Source organism: Monomorium pharaonis, chromosome 6 (genome assembly GCF_013373865.1).
Source record: "Monomorium pharaonis isolate MP-MQ-018 chromosome 6, ASM1337386v2, whole genome shotgun sequence".
Taxonomy (NCBI): Eukaryota; Metazoa; Arthropoda; class Insecta; order Hymenoptera; family Formicidae; genus Monomorium; species Monomorium pharaonis.
In genome coordinates this window covers 22,267,801-22,281,281 of record NC_050472.1, presented here as the reverse complement: position 1 = coordinate 22,281,281, position 13,481 = coordinate 22,267,801, and the positions used below count along the sequence as shown (strand labels likewise).

The 13,481-nt window shown below is 40.8% G+C and overlaps 2 protein-coding genes across 6 annotated transcripts in view; one reads left to right on the top strand and one right to left on the bottom strand.

Moving 5' to 3' along the window:
- LOC105832555 (autophagy-related protein 16-1) overlaps nucleotides 1-13,481 on the top strand; it is a 413,425-nt gene that overhangs the window by 163,162 nt on the left and 236,782 nt on the right. The gene's annotated exons all lie outside the window — the stretch shown is intronic.
- LOC105830302 overlaps nucleotides 7,219-13,481 on the bottom strand; it is an 87,047-nt gene continuing 80,784 nt past the window's right edge. For both annotated transcript variants that reach the window (XM_028190728.2, XM_036288131.1), the window contains one exon: nucleotides 7,219-13,283. In XM_028190728.2, the coding sequence (XP_028046529.1) occupies nucleotides 12,717-13,283 (567 nt within the window). In that variant the 3' untranslated portion in view covers nucleotides 7,219-12,716. The remainder of the gene's footprint in view (nucleotides 13,284-13,481) is intronic.

The window sequence follows — 13,481 nt, the reverse complement described above, 5'->3', positions numbered from 1 at the left end:
GACGAAACTATTTCCAGTCAACGGACAAGCGAGGAGATCTTTCTGAATAAGACTTGCGTGACTGCAACTGGGAGAATACTTGAGACTCACAAGTGCAGCGAGAAGTCAGACGGATTGGCTCTTAGAAGGACGGCTAGGAGATGAAGGTAGACATTCGAGCGAAAAGCGGACGGGAAGGACGGGATACGAAAGCTAGGAATAAGTGCCGCGGAGAAAAAATGGCCCAAGGGTTCATGAAGCTTGAAACGCGAAAGGAGATTTAGAGACTTTTCTATGTTTTATGAACTCTTGCATATATTCATACCTACCCGCATCTAGTCATATTTATTTATATAATTATAATTTTTTCTAATTAAATTATATTATTATAAAAATTAAATTATAATTTATTTTATTTTATAAGTATAATAAATTAAGATCAGCAATAAAATAGATCCAATTAGAATGATATGCATATATCGAGGATACTAATTTCTGTTGTAACATTTTCTGTACAGTTTTTTCTTGATATCTAGAAATATAAGGATGATATAACGTCCATATTGGGCAAAAAAAATATGAAGAAATAATGTATCAGATAATTGGTAGAACGTTAAATCGAAAGCTTGGAAACCAGAAAAGCATTTTCATTGAGTTTAACTGATCATTTATTATGAGTTTAATTAATCATTTATTACGTTTGAACATAATTCGGCGTTTCAAAGAAAGGAATTGAATAGTTATTCCGCGATGTCATGCGAATAGGAACTAACTTAAACAATATGTATGGATTATATATCCAAACCCTAATAAAAATGAGTCTTCTATTTTTATCAGCAGTTCGATCCTCTCAGAGTTTCAATTTCTGTATTTAATATCATAATACTACACATATATATCTACGTATATTTAGTTATATTCATCGATATTTCAGATTATCTTGATTTCTCGTATCGTAATAATGATCGCTCACAATTAACACAGCATAACTAAACTTATAATTATTAATTAACTTATAACGAAACAGAGTTTGGTTCTTTACGCTTTATAGGAGTTATTTATTTTTATATAATCCGTAATGAATAATTAAATAATATTATTTTTACATATTAATTTTATTTTTTTTTGCGAACGTAAATAAACTACGGATTTATAATACTTTAAATATATATTCCGTTTCAAATTGCACGTATTTTACTTGAAAGGTTAAACTATGCGATTTTCAAAAGATCCATGGTAAAGTACATGATTATTTGTATGTGTTGTTCATCGTTTTGATTCGTTGTGTTACATATATATATAATATATATTTTTTATCTGCTCTTCTTCACTGCCTTTCATGTGTCAGATTTCGCTCCCATTTCTTGTCACATCTCCCATCTCAATTCGTTTTGCTTGTCGTCTTTTCTTGCTTGAATGCCGCGCAACAATCCTTACCTAACCCGACCATGCACAAGAGCTGGCTAAGATGAGCCAGACAACCTCGCCGTTCGAGGTGGTCGCACTACTTCGACCTCCTTGCCGATCACGGCATCGACATTCCGATGGCAAAACCGCTCGCTATTTACGCCGCCGCCACTTTCCTTGATCGCTTGATGCACATTTCGACTTGGTTTACAACTTTCGATGTAATCGAAACGCGAACGAGAGGCGAAACTTTAAGTAGATCGCGTACAATATATCAGCGTGTGACGATACGCGTGTGTAGGAAAACAAAACCCGTAAGGAATTACGAAGTATTTATTGGGCTATATCTTTGAACCACGTGCTTAGCTGTACGACAGGATTGGGCGTTTAGAAGCGATATCGGAACATTTATAGGCCATGAATTCGAAATCAAGCGACTTTCGTCTCGTAATATTTTATCGAAAGATATATAGCCTTCTCGTCTCCGCAGCGAGGTCGTTTTTAACAGCTTCAACTGTATTATTTTCTTACAATTGCACTATCGAGCGTTAGAACAGCATAATTTAATCGTTACGTTTTTACGGCGAATAATCCCGACGCTTATTGATCCATACTCTATCTTACTTGGAGAAAGAGGCATGACTCGCAAAGTAGTAGAGGAAAACCTTGGAAATGCGAAAGCACTTGCTTCTCCAAAAAGGACCGAAAAGATACCTCGCCGAAATCACATGAGGATCGGGAACGGACTGCCGCGAAGTAGCGAACATTCGGCAGATCGATAACCCGGGGGTTAATGTTGGATAATTCGACCGGGACAGATTGTCCGGAATCCCGTGGGTCCAGCGCCGCCAGCAGATAATTTCGTAGAGACACTTCGATAGGACTGTCTCGACTTTTGACAAATGGCTCGAGGTGGACGTCTTACAGTTGGCGTTTCTCATTCACGATGACGCTCGACGCAGTGACTGATGATCTCACGTGCACGTCACTTTTCTGCTGATATACTAGACGGTTAGAATAGAACATGATTGCCAATTATCGAGATTCTTTGTTTTTTTTTTTAAATATGCGCTTACGTTGTATATCGATTGTCACTGCGAATTTCCATTTTTTAGCTATAATTAATCAATTATTGTAATTAATATCAGCTTCCATTTTAATTTATATACTTTTTTATCTAGAGATCATGTCGCTGCTGATTTTAACACAAGCTGCGAAATTACCAATTTGAATATCTGAATTATTTTTATCTATAAAATATTACATAAATTAATTACACGTAGATATGTAAATTAGTTTCTTAAATATTGATTGGTTCTTATATGACACATTTGACAAGAAATTATTCTCGCAATTTGTTCTCTACAAAATGTGTTAATTTATTGCTATTATACGATATCGGTGCTAAATCGATCACAATGGAACAACATTTTGTTTTGTTTATGTCGGCTGCCATTCAACGGCGGCGCGCAAAACTTTTAATCAGAGCACCGTGATAGCTTCGACATGACCGATCAATGTTGACATAATCAGATGAATGAAAATTTGGGATTATGAACGTCTAATAAACGGATATGTTCGCGTAATTGCTACATACATTAGCACCCGATATCTCTCCATGGCTAGGGTTGTTGTCCGTCCTCTTTTCCCCGAACACTGTCCTCTTTTTTTTTGGGGGGGGGGGGTGCATTTAAGATTGTCCGGGAAGATTTTTGAAAGTGTTGAAAATTTGTCTGGAAAAATTATGTGCGTCTAGCGTTTTAAATATTTTAATTATTTATTTTCTTTACCGTGCTTTTTTCAATGGCGCGACCACTTATTGAGCGGCTTTTATAATATTTATTATGCATAATTAACATATTTTCATTACAACAGAAATGTCCGGGGTTTTTGGCCTGTAAGTTCTAGTTTAACAAATTTTAATATGGCAACCCTATCCACGGTAGAATAAACACAACGTAACGTTTTTGCAGCGACACAATGTCGCCACTGTGAGAAACGAATCTTCGGCGTTCTAGCCGAGGATTCCAATCGCTATTCGAACGTAGTGCGCCCGTGTTTTCGAGCAATCCTATTCTCCATTTTTCTTCCTCACTCACCCGCACATACAGCTCTCCGTGGCTGCCTCTTCCTCTTCCCGTCGGCAAATGTTGCCGGAAATTCTGCCGCCGCCACCTCCGTCTTCCTTCCGCACGTCACGTACCAGAGGAGACCGTACGACCGAAGCCGTTCGTACGGAGCGACATAGCTCCGTTATCGTACGATGACGACGAGGACGGCGGAGCGTCATGTCGGAACGAGATATCCGGAAGATATCGGGAACCTATCAGGACTTTTATGCCACCCAACTAGCGCTTGCTCGATATGTTTCTTCTGTCTCTACTTGGGAATGGATGAACGAGCGGGCGAAACAGCGAACTTCGGATCGATAACACCGTGGCTGCGCCTCTGTCATCCGATATATACTTCCGGCTGCGTTAGCAGAACCGTAAACTAGTAGCATTATCTCGATCTGGTTCATTAACATAGCCGACTCCCGCGGAATGGACTCACCGAATCGTACCTGGGCAACTTACGCTCTCGTTTTATGCGCGATAAATTGCGCCCCGGTCGGCGAGCGCCTCGATTGGGGACCAGACGTAGGTAATCTCGGAGTTTGCCTGAAAACTAGCAGCGGCACGACTTCCAAATGAGAAAGTATAGTCTCCTTTTCCCTACAGTTGCGCGCCGCTACGAAAGGAAAGCGACATCACGTTAGATGGGCGAGACTACGCAAAATGGCGCAGAGTAAAGTTTCTCATAGCCTTTAACGTACGTTTGACTGTGTATGGTAGGATAAGATTAGGCAAATATTCAATTACTTCAACTTTTCCGTCTGCATACTCCGTAATTTTCTAAGACCTAAATATTTATGGTGGCGTTTCTGCTTAGAAATTCAATGAAATCCAGTTTTGAGTTCGATAAATAGAACTTGAGGATATATATTTGCAATACGAAGTGAGAAAATTAAGTCTATCTCGAGATAAAATCTTAATACTTTAACGCTATTTAATACTCGATTTTTGAAAAGAGAAGATCGTACGTATATATGTTAATATTTGTATTGCATATCACTGAAGTTTGAAAATGAACTATCAGTAATTTACAGATTAATAAAGTTGTTCTTAATCCTTAAATATCGAAAACGGTTCCGGTTTATAAATTCATAATTTAATTGGATATCCGTGTAGTATATGTGGATTCCTTGAAATTATTATAACTGTTCGAGAAACTTGATAAATATAACTTATATGTTCCTAATATTTTTTGATATAAATATATTTGGTATATTTTAGTAGGCTCTAAATTATTGATAAATTTTATATTTATATAATAAAAACAATTAATACTTTTTTATAAAAAAAATAAAATTTTTTCAAGTTATTGCTTTATCGTAAGGTACAAGAATGGAAGTGGAAATGTTTATCCTTCGTAAAAATATAATTGTTACTTTAACTTCCCACGCTCTTATTTCTTTTCATAAATATGATTTATTGCGTTCGTAATCGCAAAGTGTACATATAAAAATTGAGTTGTAGCAACAGTTAACTAATTTCGTCTATTTTTAGATGATGGTTTGGCTCGTAATGTAAGAAGAAAATCATATTTCTTCCATCGTTCTCTCCGCTAGATCTCCCAAGTCACTTGGGAAACGTCAGCTATTAATATTCTTCTCTCATAAATATTCTTCCCCGCGAACACTCGACAAGGTTCTCACGCTTATTGAATCGCGCGCCGCAGACTAGCGGATGCTGGAAACCAGTGATCTTGGACATTTACATGGTCTACTTTTCGCTCGTGCGGCACGACGCACCTTATATTCGCGATACATCTCCGGTTTCCTTTTATCCACGGCTCCTCCTTTCTGATGCGAATCGCTTTGCGCTTGAAACTTTGAGCGATCACGAAGAGATTTAATTTTCCTTGTTTAGTAGACATTGATCCGTGACAAACTATACATTCAAATTGTCATTGATTGTTATTAACAGAATATAAGGTAACTCTGGTATATATATATATATATATATATATATATGCTGCATTTATCGACAACTTAATTTATTAAACATTTACTATATTTAAGATAAATCAGTTATGAAAACTTTAAATTATTGTTCTACAAAAAAATTTTTTTAAGTGACATATCTATTTTTTTAATTAAAAAAACTGTTAAGAACCTTCGCATTTTTTATCGTACAGTAAAAGGGATGGAATATATATAGCCACTCATAAGTCAATCAAACTAAAGAAAATATACAAGAGTTTACTTATATTTTGATATATTTTATTATTTAAACTGTGTTACAACATTGACAAATTGATGTCAATGTTGTAAGTAACAATCAACTTGCTGATTGATGATTCGTTAGGCTTAACAATAAAAATATATAATCATAATACAATATTAATAATAGCATAAAGGCTTATAACAGTAATTGTGAGCAAATTATTATACTTTTATTCCTTTTATTTTTTCTGAGACATATTTCTGCGAAAATCCCTGCGCGGTGTAAATATTCTATGTTCTACGATCAACATAGTCGTGTATATATATGTATACAGACCAAGTTAGTTGCTAGTTATTGTTGCGCTGATATTGTAGGCATCATGCAAGTAAATTTCAAATTTGAGGCATCTTATTTTAAAATTACACGTTACATGAATGTGATATACAGGAACGCTATGTCCTAGTTATATGAGGAAGAAAGTGAATTCTCGTCCACGAAATATGACGTCTGACGAATATTTATTTTATGATGGCACAAAGATCGTATTCTTTTATATATTAACATAAAAATAATTAATTAATTAATTAATTAATTAATTATTACAGAAAATAAAATGTGCCATTTCGCGGTTGTAGCTTATCTTGATGCTTAGTATTTTCATATCAATATTAGATATATTTTTTAATTTTAAATTGCATGTCAATATGGTTGTCAACTTAAAAAGCATTATCATAAACTGGAGATAGAAATAATACCCTAAATTAATTTGAACGTCAAATTTAATAACGCTGCTATAAGTATCTTAAAAAATTACACAGAACTTATTAACTATTAATAATTATTAGTAATTAATTTATTTAGATATTAATTTGCTTTAAATGATTATATTTAATAATAAAGAATAACCACATTATTTATTTTTATTCCTTGTTTTTCAAGACGTGGATATATTTAAAGAAGGCAGAATTTTAATGTAATTTTAATGCAAAATTATTAGCTGTACGTTGAAATATATTTTGCAAATCATTTTCTATAACTGAAGATATCTTACCGTTCCGCTCGCTTGTCATTGCAGCACATCGCATTATAGTATATTGATCGATATGTGTGTGAACTTACCAATTTATTCCCACCGCCACAGTGAGATGAAGGAGCCCCGATTTAACGTTCTCGCGCGACCAGAGATTGATTGGATAATTTTCTCGAATGATTCGATCGTGGAATTTGTCGAACTGGTTAGCCCGTGACTAACAATAACACTCGTTAAGAAGTTGGCAGTCTTCCTCCTACAATGGTTTCTCTCCGTACGTGAGTATGAAAATAATTTGCCAACGACAGATGGATTATTATCGTCAACGGCGATCTTGACCGTGCCGCCACAGGTAGTAACCACTTTCTCCTTGCTGTTCTTTTCGCCGTTTGCGCGAGTCATTCCAAGGACTTTCCTTATGTAGGAGTATAGCGGAAGGAGTACGGCCGGAATCGTAGAGCCTTACAACCCGGAGGGGAGGGGGGAGTTACACATTACAGTGTCGTAAAGAACAGAAAGGAAAGGAAAACGACGTTTTTCGTTATAAAATGAGTTTATTTTCTCTGTACCATATATGCTATGTACAACGTGTGTGTTACGGTACTGACATATACGACGTTTGGCGAGAAAGATACGTCTTGATAATGTAGAAAAAAAAGGGGGGGAATTAATTAGAAACACGCACGCATTACGTTTAACGTCAGCAGAGTGATTCGTTAAATTACATAGCAGTTTCAGTGCGTGGATGGTATGACGGGCGTATTATTAAAACGGTAGTTGGTATGCTGGTATGTCGTGGACGGGAAGGGGGAAAAAAATAGGCGTGATAGGGTACGAGTATTCTTGAAGGGCAATGTACGTTAACGTAAAAAATAAATAAGCGATTATATGCTGGTGCGCGGTTATAACATAAGAACGCTCGCGATCGTCGGGTAAGTTCTGTACGTGACGCATGTATTCGCGATGAAAATGGTTTAATTTGGCGAGAGGCCGACGCGCGGCGCCGCGCGGCAGCGAGAAGGGCGGGGGTGGAAGAGCAAAGGGATTGAGGAGGAGGAGGAGGAGATGAACGGCAGGGAAGCAGGAAAGCGAAGAAAAGGAGGAAGAATGGGTGCGAGGGGGCGGATAGAAAAGAGCACGTACATAGGATGGAGGAAAGCAGAAATACACGCTTGTCATGGTACAGAACAGACTCGAGCTTCTCGAGCTTACGACGGAGCAAGCGCGCACCTCAGGCTCGAGGACAAGCACCGACATCTCTACAAACTCGCGGATACTCCTGGTAAGAAGTACAGGATATAAACACAACCCTCATTAAGATGGACGATATGGAGGGTGACGGGAGGGAGAAGGGAGAAGGTTACGAGGAGCGGGCGGAGAAAGAGATGAAGAAGAAGAAGAAGGGGCGACTGGTACTTGCACGCAGAAACGACGACGCCGGCCGCGTTGAATTGCTCGCGGCTACCCAAGTCGGCCGGCCGGCCGGGATTGCAGGATTGCGCGGTTGATATCATCGAGAGCGATCGTCCTCGAGCCCAATATTATCTTTCCTTCGCAATTGCCTTCCGCGGCCCCGGTCCATAGCGCCGAGACCGCGGGGCGCGTTAACTTAATCTTAATTACGTTATTATATTGATGAAACATGATTGCTCCTTTTACTTTTCATCGTATACGCTCTTTAAATGTAAAGACAATTAATTAATTAATGATTATCCTTATACTCCGCGTACTCGGCAGTTTCCATTGACTTGAGATCAAACTTGGCCGGCGACCGGGCACGGGCCGGGCATCATGCCGGCGCATACGGTTCGATCGAAGTCGATGAAAAGTGCTCGCACATCGTTATCGTGTTATTCGAAATGCACGCTGTCTACGAGGTGGCGCGAGAAAATCTTGCACATCTTCCCCATGAAAGTAGTGACTTAGGATCCGTTCCAGCGAGCTCCCGCATTTTATATCGCGGGAGACAGCTTGATCTCCCGCCTATCTTTCTCGCTTTCTCTTTCTTTATCTCTCTCTCTCTCTCTTTCTCTTCCGTCGAAGACCGCTTTTCGCGGCGAGGTGAAGACATGTCAGATTTTTCTTGCGCCACTCCATACGCCCATGTGATACATGTCGTATCGAAATTACACCGCTAAAGCGTTGCGCGCAGCGACCACATACGCACGGCGGATGGATCCCCTGGGCGCATTCTTGCGCTCGCGCGCGCGCAACACCGTTTCAATTGCGTTCGTACAAAGTATCGTCGAACATGTATTAAAATTGGCTCTACCCTCTCACCACAAGCAGGTTGGATATACTACCGCAGCGTTAGCGAAAAAAAAAAAAATTCTTAAACGTAAATCCATAATTGAAGTGTTATCTTTGAAGAAAGTAAAAAAAAACGAGAGAGGAAAAAAAATTATCATGCATCGCGTTTACTTACTGTACGCGTAGGCACCTTCGTTGGCATGTTTATCATCGTACGTATATACGTATATTTATATATATTTATATATATCCATATTTATATATTTATATTTATTTGTATTTTATACTTCTATAAGTGGATCACGCGTAAGAAGCGGTGAAGCGGAGAAAGGGAGTTTATCGCGGCCAGGTCGCGATCACCAGGGGCGTCGGCGTACTGGTTACCCTCGTAATGCGAGGTAATCGAATTGCGCTTCGGAAATATACACGGGGAAAACGCGAGTTCCGTTTGCGTTTTCTGCATTTCAATTTTTACCCTGCCGGGATCAATGCCGCTTGATTTAAGGGGGTGAAATTCCATTTGGCTTGGTGTCGGCGCACCGAGTGGATCTCATACGGGGCAGTGCCTAGCAATATCCACGGCAATTAGATCCAATAATTAAAGCGTACATTGGAATTCCGATGGATGTAACATACGCGCGTTCCGCCGCTGTGTATCCTTTCTCGTTCGATCCCGGCCAATATTGTTGTTGCGTTAGCGACCACTAGCCGTTAACAGTGAGTTACACGTGCAGCAAACGTGGCCAGGTAGACGTGAAACATTCGCGAATGAATATTCTGTTTTGCTCGTACCGCAAAACCTTTACAGTCTCAAATTTAATTCCGCACACAATTACCTCGAAATCAAAAGAGATCAAAGCGTCGATGTTCTTTTAGAGAAAGATAAAGAATTTTTTGTACGCATGTGTGTGTGTGTGTGTATGATTAGGAGGCACGTTGTCGTTGCTCAAGTGTAATACATTTTTTTTTTTGAAGCGTACGAATAAGAGCAGAGCTCGCGTAGTATCGCGAATAGTATTCCTACCGCGCGATAGGCAAATGTCAAACACCAGAACAATCCGAGAGTTTGGTTAACTATAATGCAAACAGTTCAGAACGATTGGAGATTCCATTTTGTCTCGCTCGTTCCTTTGTTTGTCTTAATAAGTGTATTTTAATCCTCAAGTTTCGCAATTAATCGGATCTCCCCGTAGATCCGCCTTGTGTATCTTGGTGAAATCGATAAGACACCGCTGCCACGGCCAACTATTTTGTATTTCTCTATGTTACAGCATATTATCCTTCGGTTTCTATTTCTTTTTTTTTTTTAAATCGAATTCTTTAACGCTAGATAAAATCTGAATCGGATATCTGGTGAAATTTCTATTATCATGGCAAATAATATTCAATCATAAAATACTATAAATTAAAATATCTATTAATTATTTTTATCATATATATTCCGTCGATAATATTATTGTGTATATAAATTTAAAAATATATATCTCTATTTGTAAAGAAACTTATTTCTCTGTCTTTTTGCTTGTCGAACAATGTGAATTTAACAAATACCCTTTATATTGCGGTTTATACAGAAAGTGGTGCACAAGGATTGTTATAAACTGGATTTTTCTGTGTTTGATATTATCGAACGCGGCTTTGTCCTTTAGAATTTTCTCAAGATGTCCGGCGATGAAATTGCGGACTGATGAAGCGCAATATTTTATTGCTTACGTAACCAGTACGCAGGAAGTTCTTTTAATCGTAATCGATTTTTGATTATCTCTCTTCCAACTTCCGAATCCGCCAATCCTGATTGATAAGCTCACGTGTCGCGACGTAAATTAACCTGGCCGCTATGGGATAGCTAAGGATAAGGGACATGACTAAGGTTACGTCGGAAGGGGGTCGAGGTTACGTGATTCTGGTATGGAGAGATAGCTATCCTCGATGTGATCCTACACTACCCCTCTCTCTCACTCTCCCCCTTTACTCTCGAAGCTAGATTCAACCCCATCAAGCGTTACCCCCGCAAGCTTAGCTTAACCCCCGAGACGCCACAAAAGGCAATTAACCTTCCGCCAACCCCTTGCGGACGTACCTTTTACTCCTCTTCACCGAGCTCACCGCGATCTGATTCTACCTCTGTTTCTCATTCCCTTCTCCCTCTTTCATCCCTGTATTTAGACCCGCCGCTCCGGCTCCTCGCCGCACCTTACCATTGATAGCCTACTCTACGCGTCTGCATAATCATGCACAATTCCCAATACTAATTAGAGTCCATGCCGGTAGCCTAACCGATGCAGCGAATACGTGTCGACCTTCATCACCTATGGAGCCACAGACTGTGCCGAGACGTGTCCCATATCGCGTCACGTCGCCTCGAGAAGAAAGGGAACGATAAAAGCAGCTTGTGAGGGCAGGGCAAAGCGAAGGGGAAAGGGCACGGCGGTGGCTGCGGCGTGGCAATGCACATAGACGCAAGAAACCGACCGAACTCGCGCGCGCGAAATCGATTATTCTCTTCGCGGCTGAATTTTTGTGACCGTTACATTATCAACTATTTACCGGCGGAAGTGGTGTGGCGAGACGGCCACTTTTATCCCGGAACAGTAAGTAAGAAATCGATTTGGCCTCAGCGTGAAGCGTGTGATTCTCGGTATGCGTCTCCGATCGGACACGGATTAAGTGTCGGTGCGATATTACGAGAGAACTTGCCTTTTCTTTTTATTTTATATTTATCGTGCCCTTTCAGCCAATTTCTGAGAAACGTCTCCTTAGACAGCGTCGATTTTCGATGTTGAACGATGGTACGTGCACGCACGAAGGTCACTTGGACATTGAACGTTACGCTAATTAAAGGTTACCGGTACGGACCGTAATTGCAACTCTGCCCCCTTCTTCCACGAAATAACCGGCCACCCGAGAGACAGTAAGATGAAACTGATGATGATACGTACGATTCGTTGCGCCGACCTTGGTCAAAAATGTCGATTGGGAGACACTGATATTTGTGCCTTCAACAAATGACAGATGTAGCAAGTAATCAAGCGCAATTGTGCCTAATTATTCCGTTCAATAATTCACCGGTATTATTAGCACGTGTGTATACGCGAGCCACTTGTAATTGCGCCACTTTAACCGGCAGGACGAGCGCGGAAGCAACTTCGATTAAATGATACGGCGAAATCGATCGGTTTCCTTACGTTGCCAGCTGCGAGGAAATGAAGTTTGGATCGAAAGAAGAAGGTACACGCGATAGTATCTAATACGGTAATGCGGATACAAGGACGTTCGTAGAAAAGATGGGCAGCGATCATTCGCCTCGGTTTCTGAGCGTAGCAAAAAAAAAAAAACGAACGTCCCTCTATCCCTTTGCGCGTTCAACAAACTCCGCGATTTGCCCATCTAACCGAATCTAATTGGAATAGTAGAACGCTTCTGCAAAGCTTCCACCCGACTACAAGGTAAGCGTGGGTGGTAAAGGGCATACTTCACTAAAAGCTACGTATATTGGCTGCAACCTCGCAATGCGGTACACTCGTAAAGAAGTTTGATATGTAGATACGAAGTAACGTCCGTCCGAATTCCGTAGAAAGATTCAAAGAGAGAGCCGCGTGTGAGAGAGTGTTACTTTTGCTGATCGCTTCGGGGGATCGTGACGCGCGCACGATCCCCTCCTCGCGGCGCGCACCGGTTTGAGAGCTCACGTCCATGTGAAGTCAGCCAAAGATTCGTTAATAGCGATTTACGCAGGAAGACAAAATTGACAATATGCCGTGGGAGCTGGTGGGAGAAGCCGTTCAGAAGCGACGCGCGGAGTATCCGCCGTCGTACAACTTACAGAGACTGTCGGTGCGCCCGGGGAGGGAATGCATCCCAGGCACGGACACGGAGACCGAGAGTGCCTCCTGATGCTTGAGCATCTGCCGGCGTCGCTGCCAGGTGAAGGTCCATGCTGCTATGATGGCGATCTGGGCGACGAGGAAGACGGTGCCGGCCACAATCGCCTCGCCCAGATTGATGCACATTCCCATCGTCGACGATATGTCCTCGCTCTCGACGAAAACGGTGTCCCTCGTCGCGGAAGTGGCGTTCGGTAACTTACCATCGCGCTCGAAGCCAAATTTGTCGGTAATTTGGATGGATTGCACCAGGAGGAGATCCTCGTGGCTCTGGGAGCCGACGGCGGTGGAGCGACGACGGCGACGGCGTCTACCGAAGGAGATCACCGAGCGCAGCTCGCCGGTCGTCTCCTCCTGATCGCACTGCACGGGTTCGCAGGTCGGCATGCACGGGGTGACCAGAGCGCGGAACTGCACCACTTCCGAGCTTGGGAACTTGAAGGCATCGAAATGCGACAGCAGTATCTGTGAGACACAAAAAGGGAAAAGAAAACATGATGAGATTGTGAGAACGAAAGGAGATTACTGACCGAGGGAAACCGTCATAGGATATTCAATTATGAGAGATAGAAATGCTTTACGATTTTATGAACGCGAGAAATCAATTTAAGCGATATGAATTAGTACTTTGGCCTAGTTCAATTAATTTCAACTTTTCGTCGA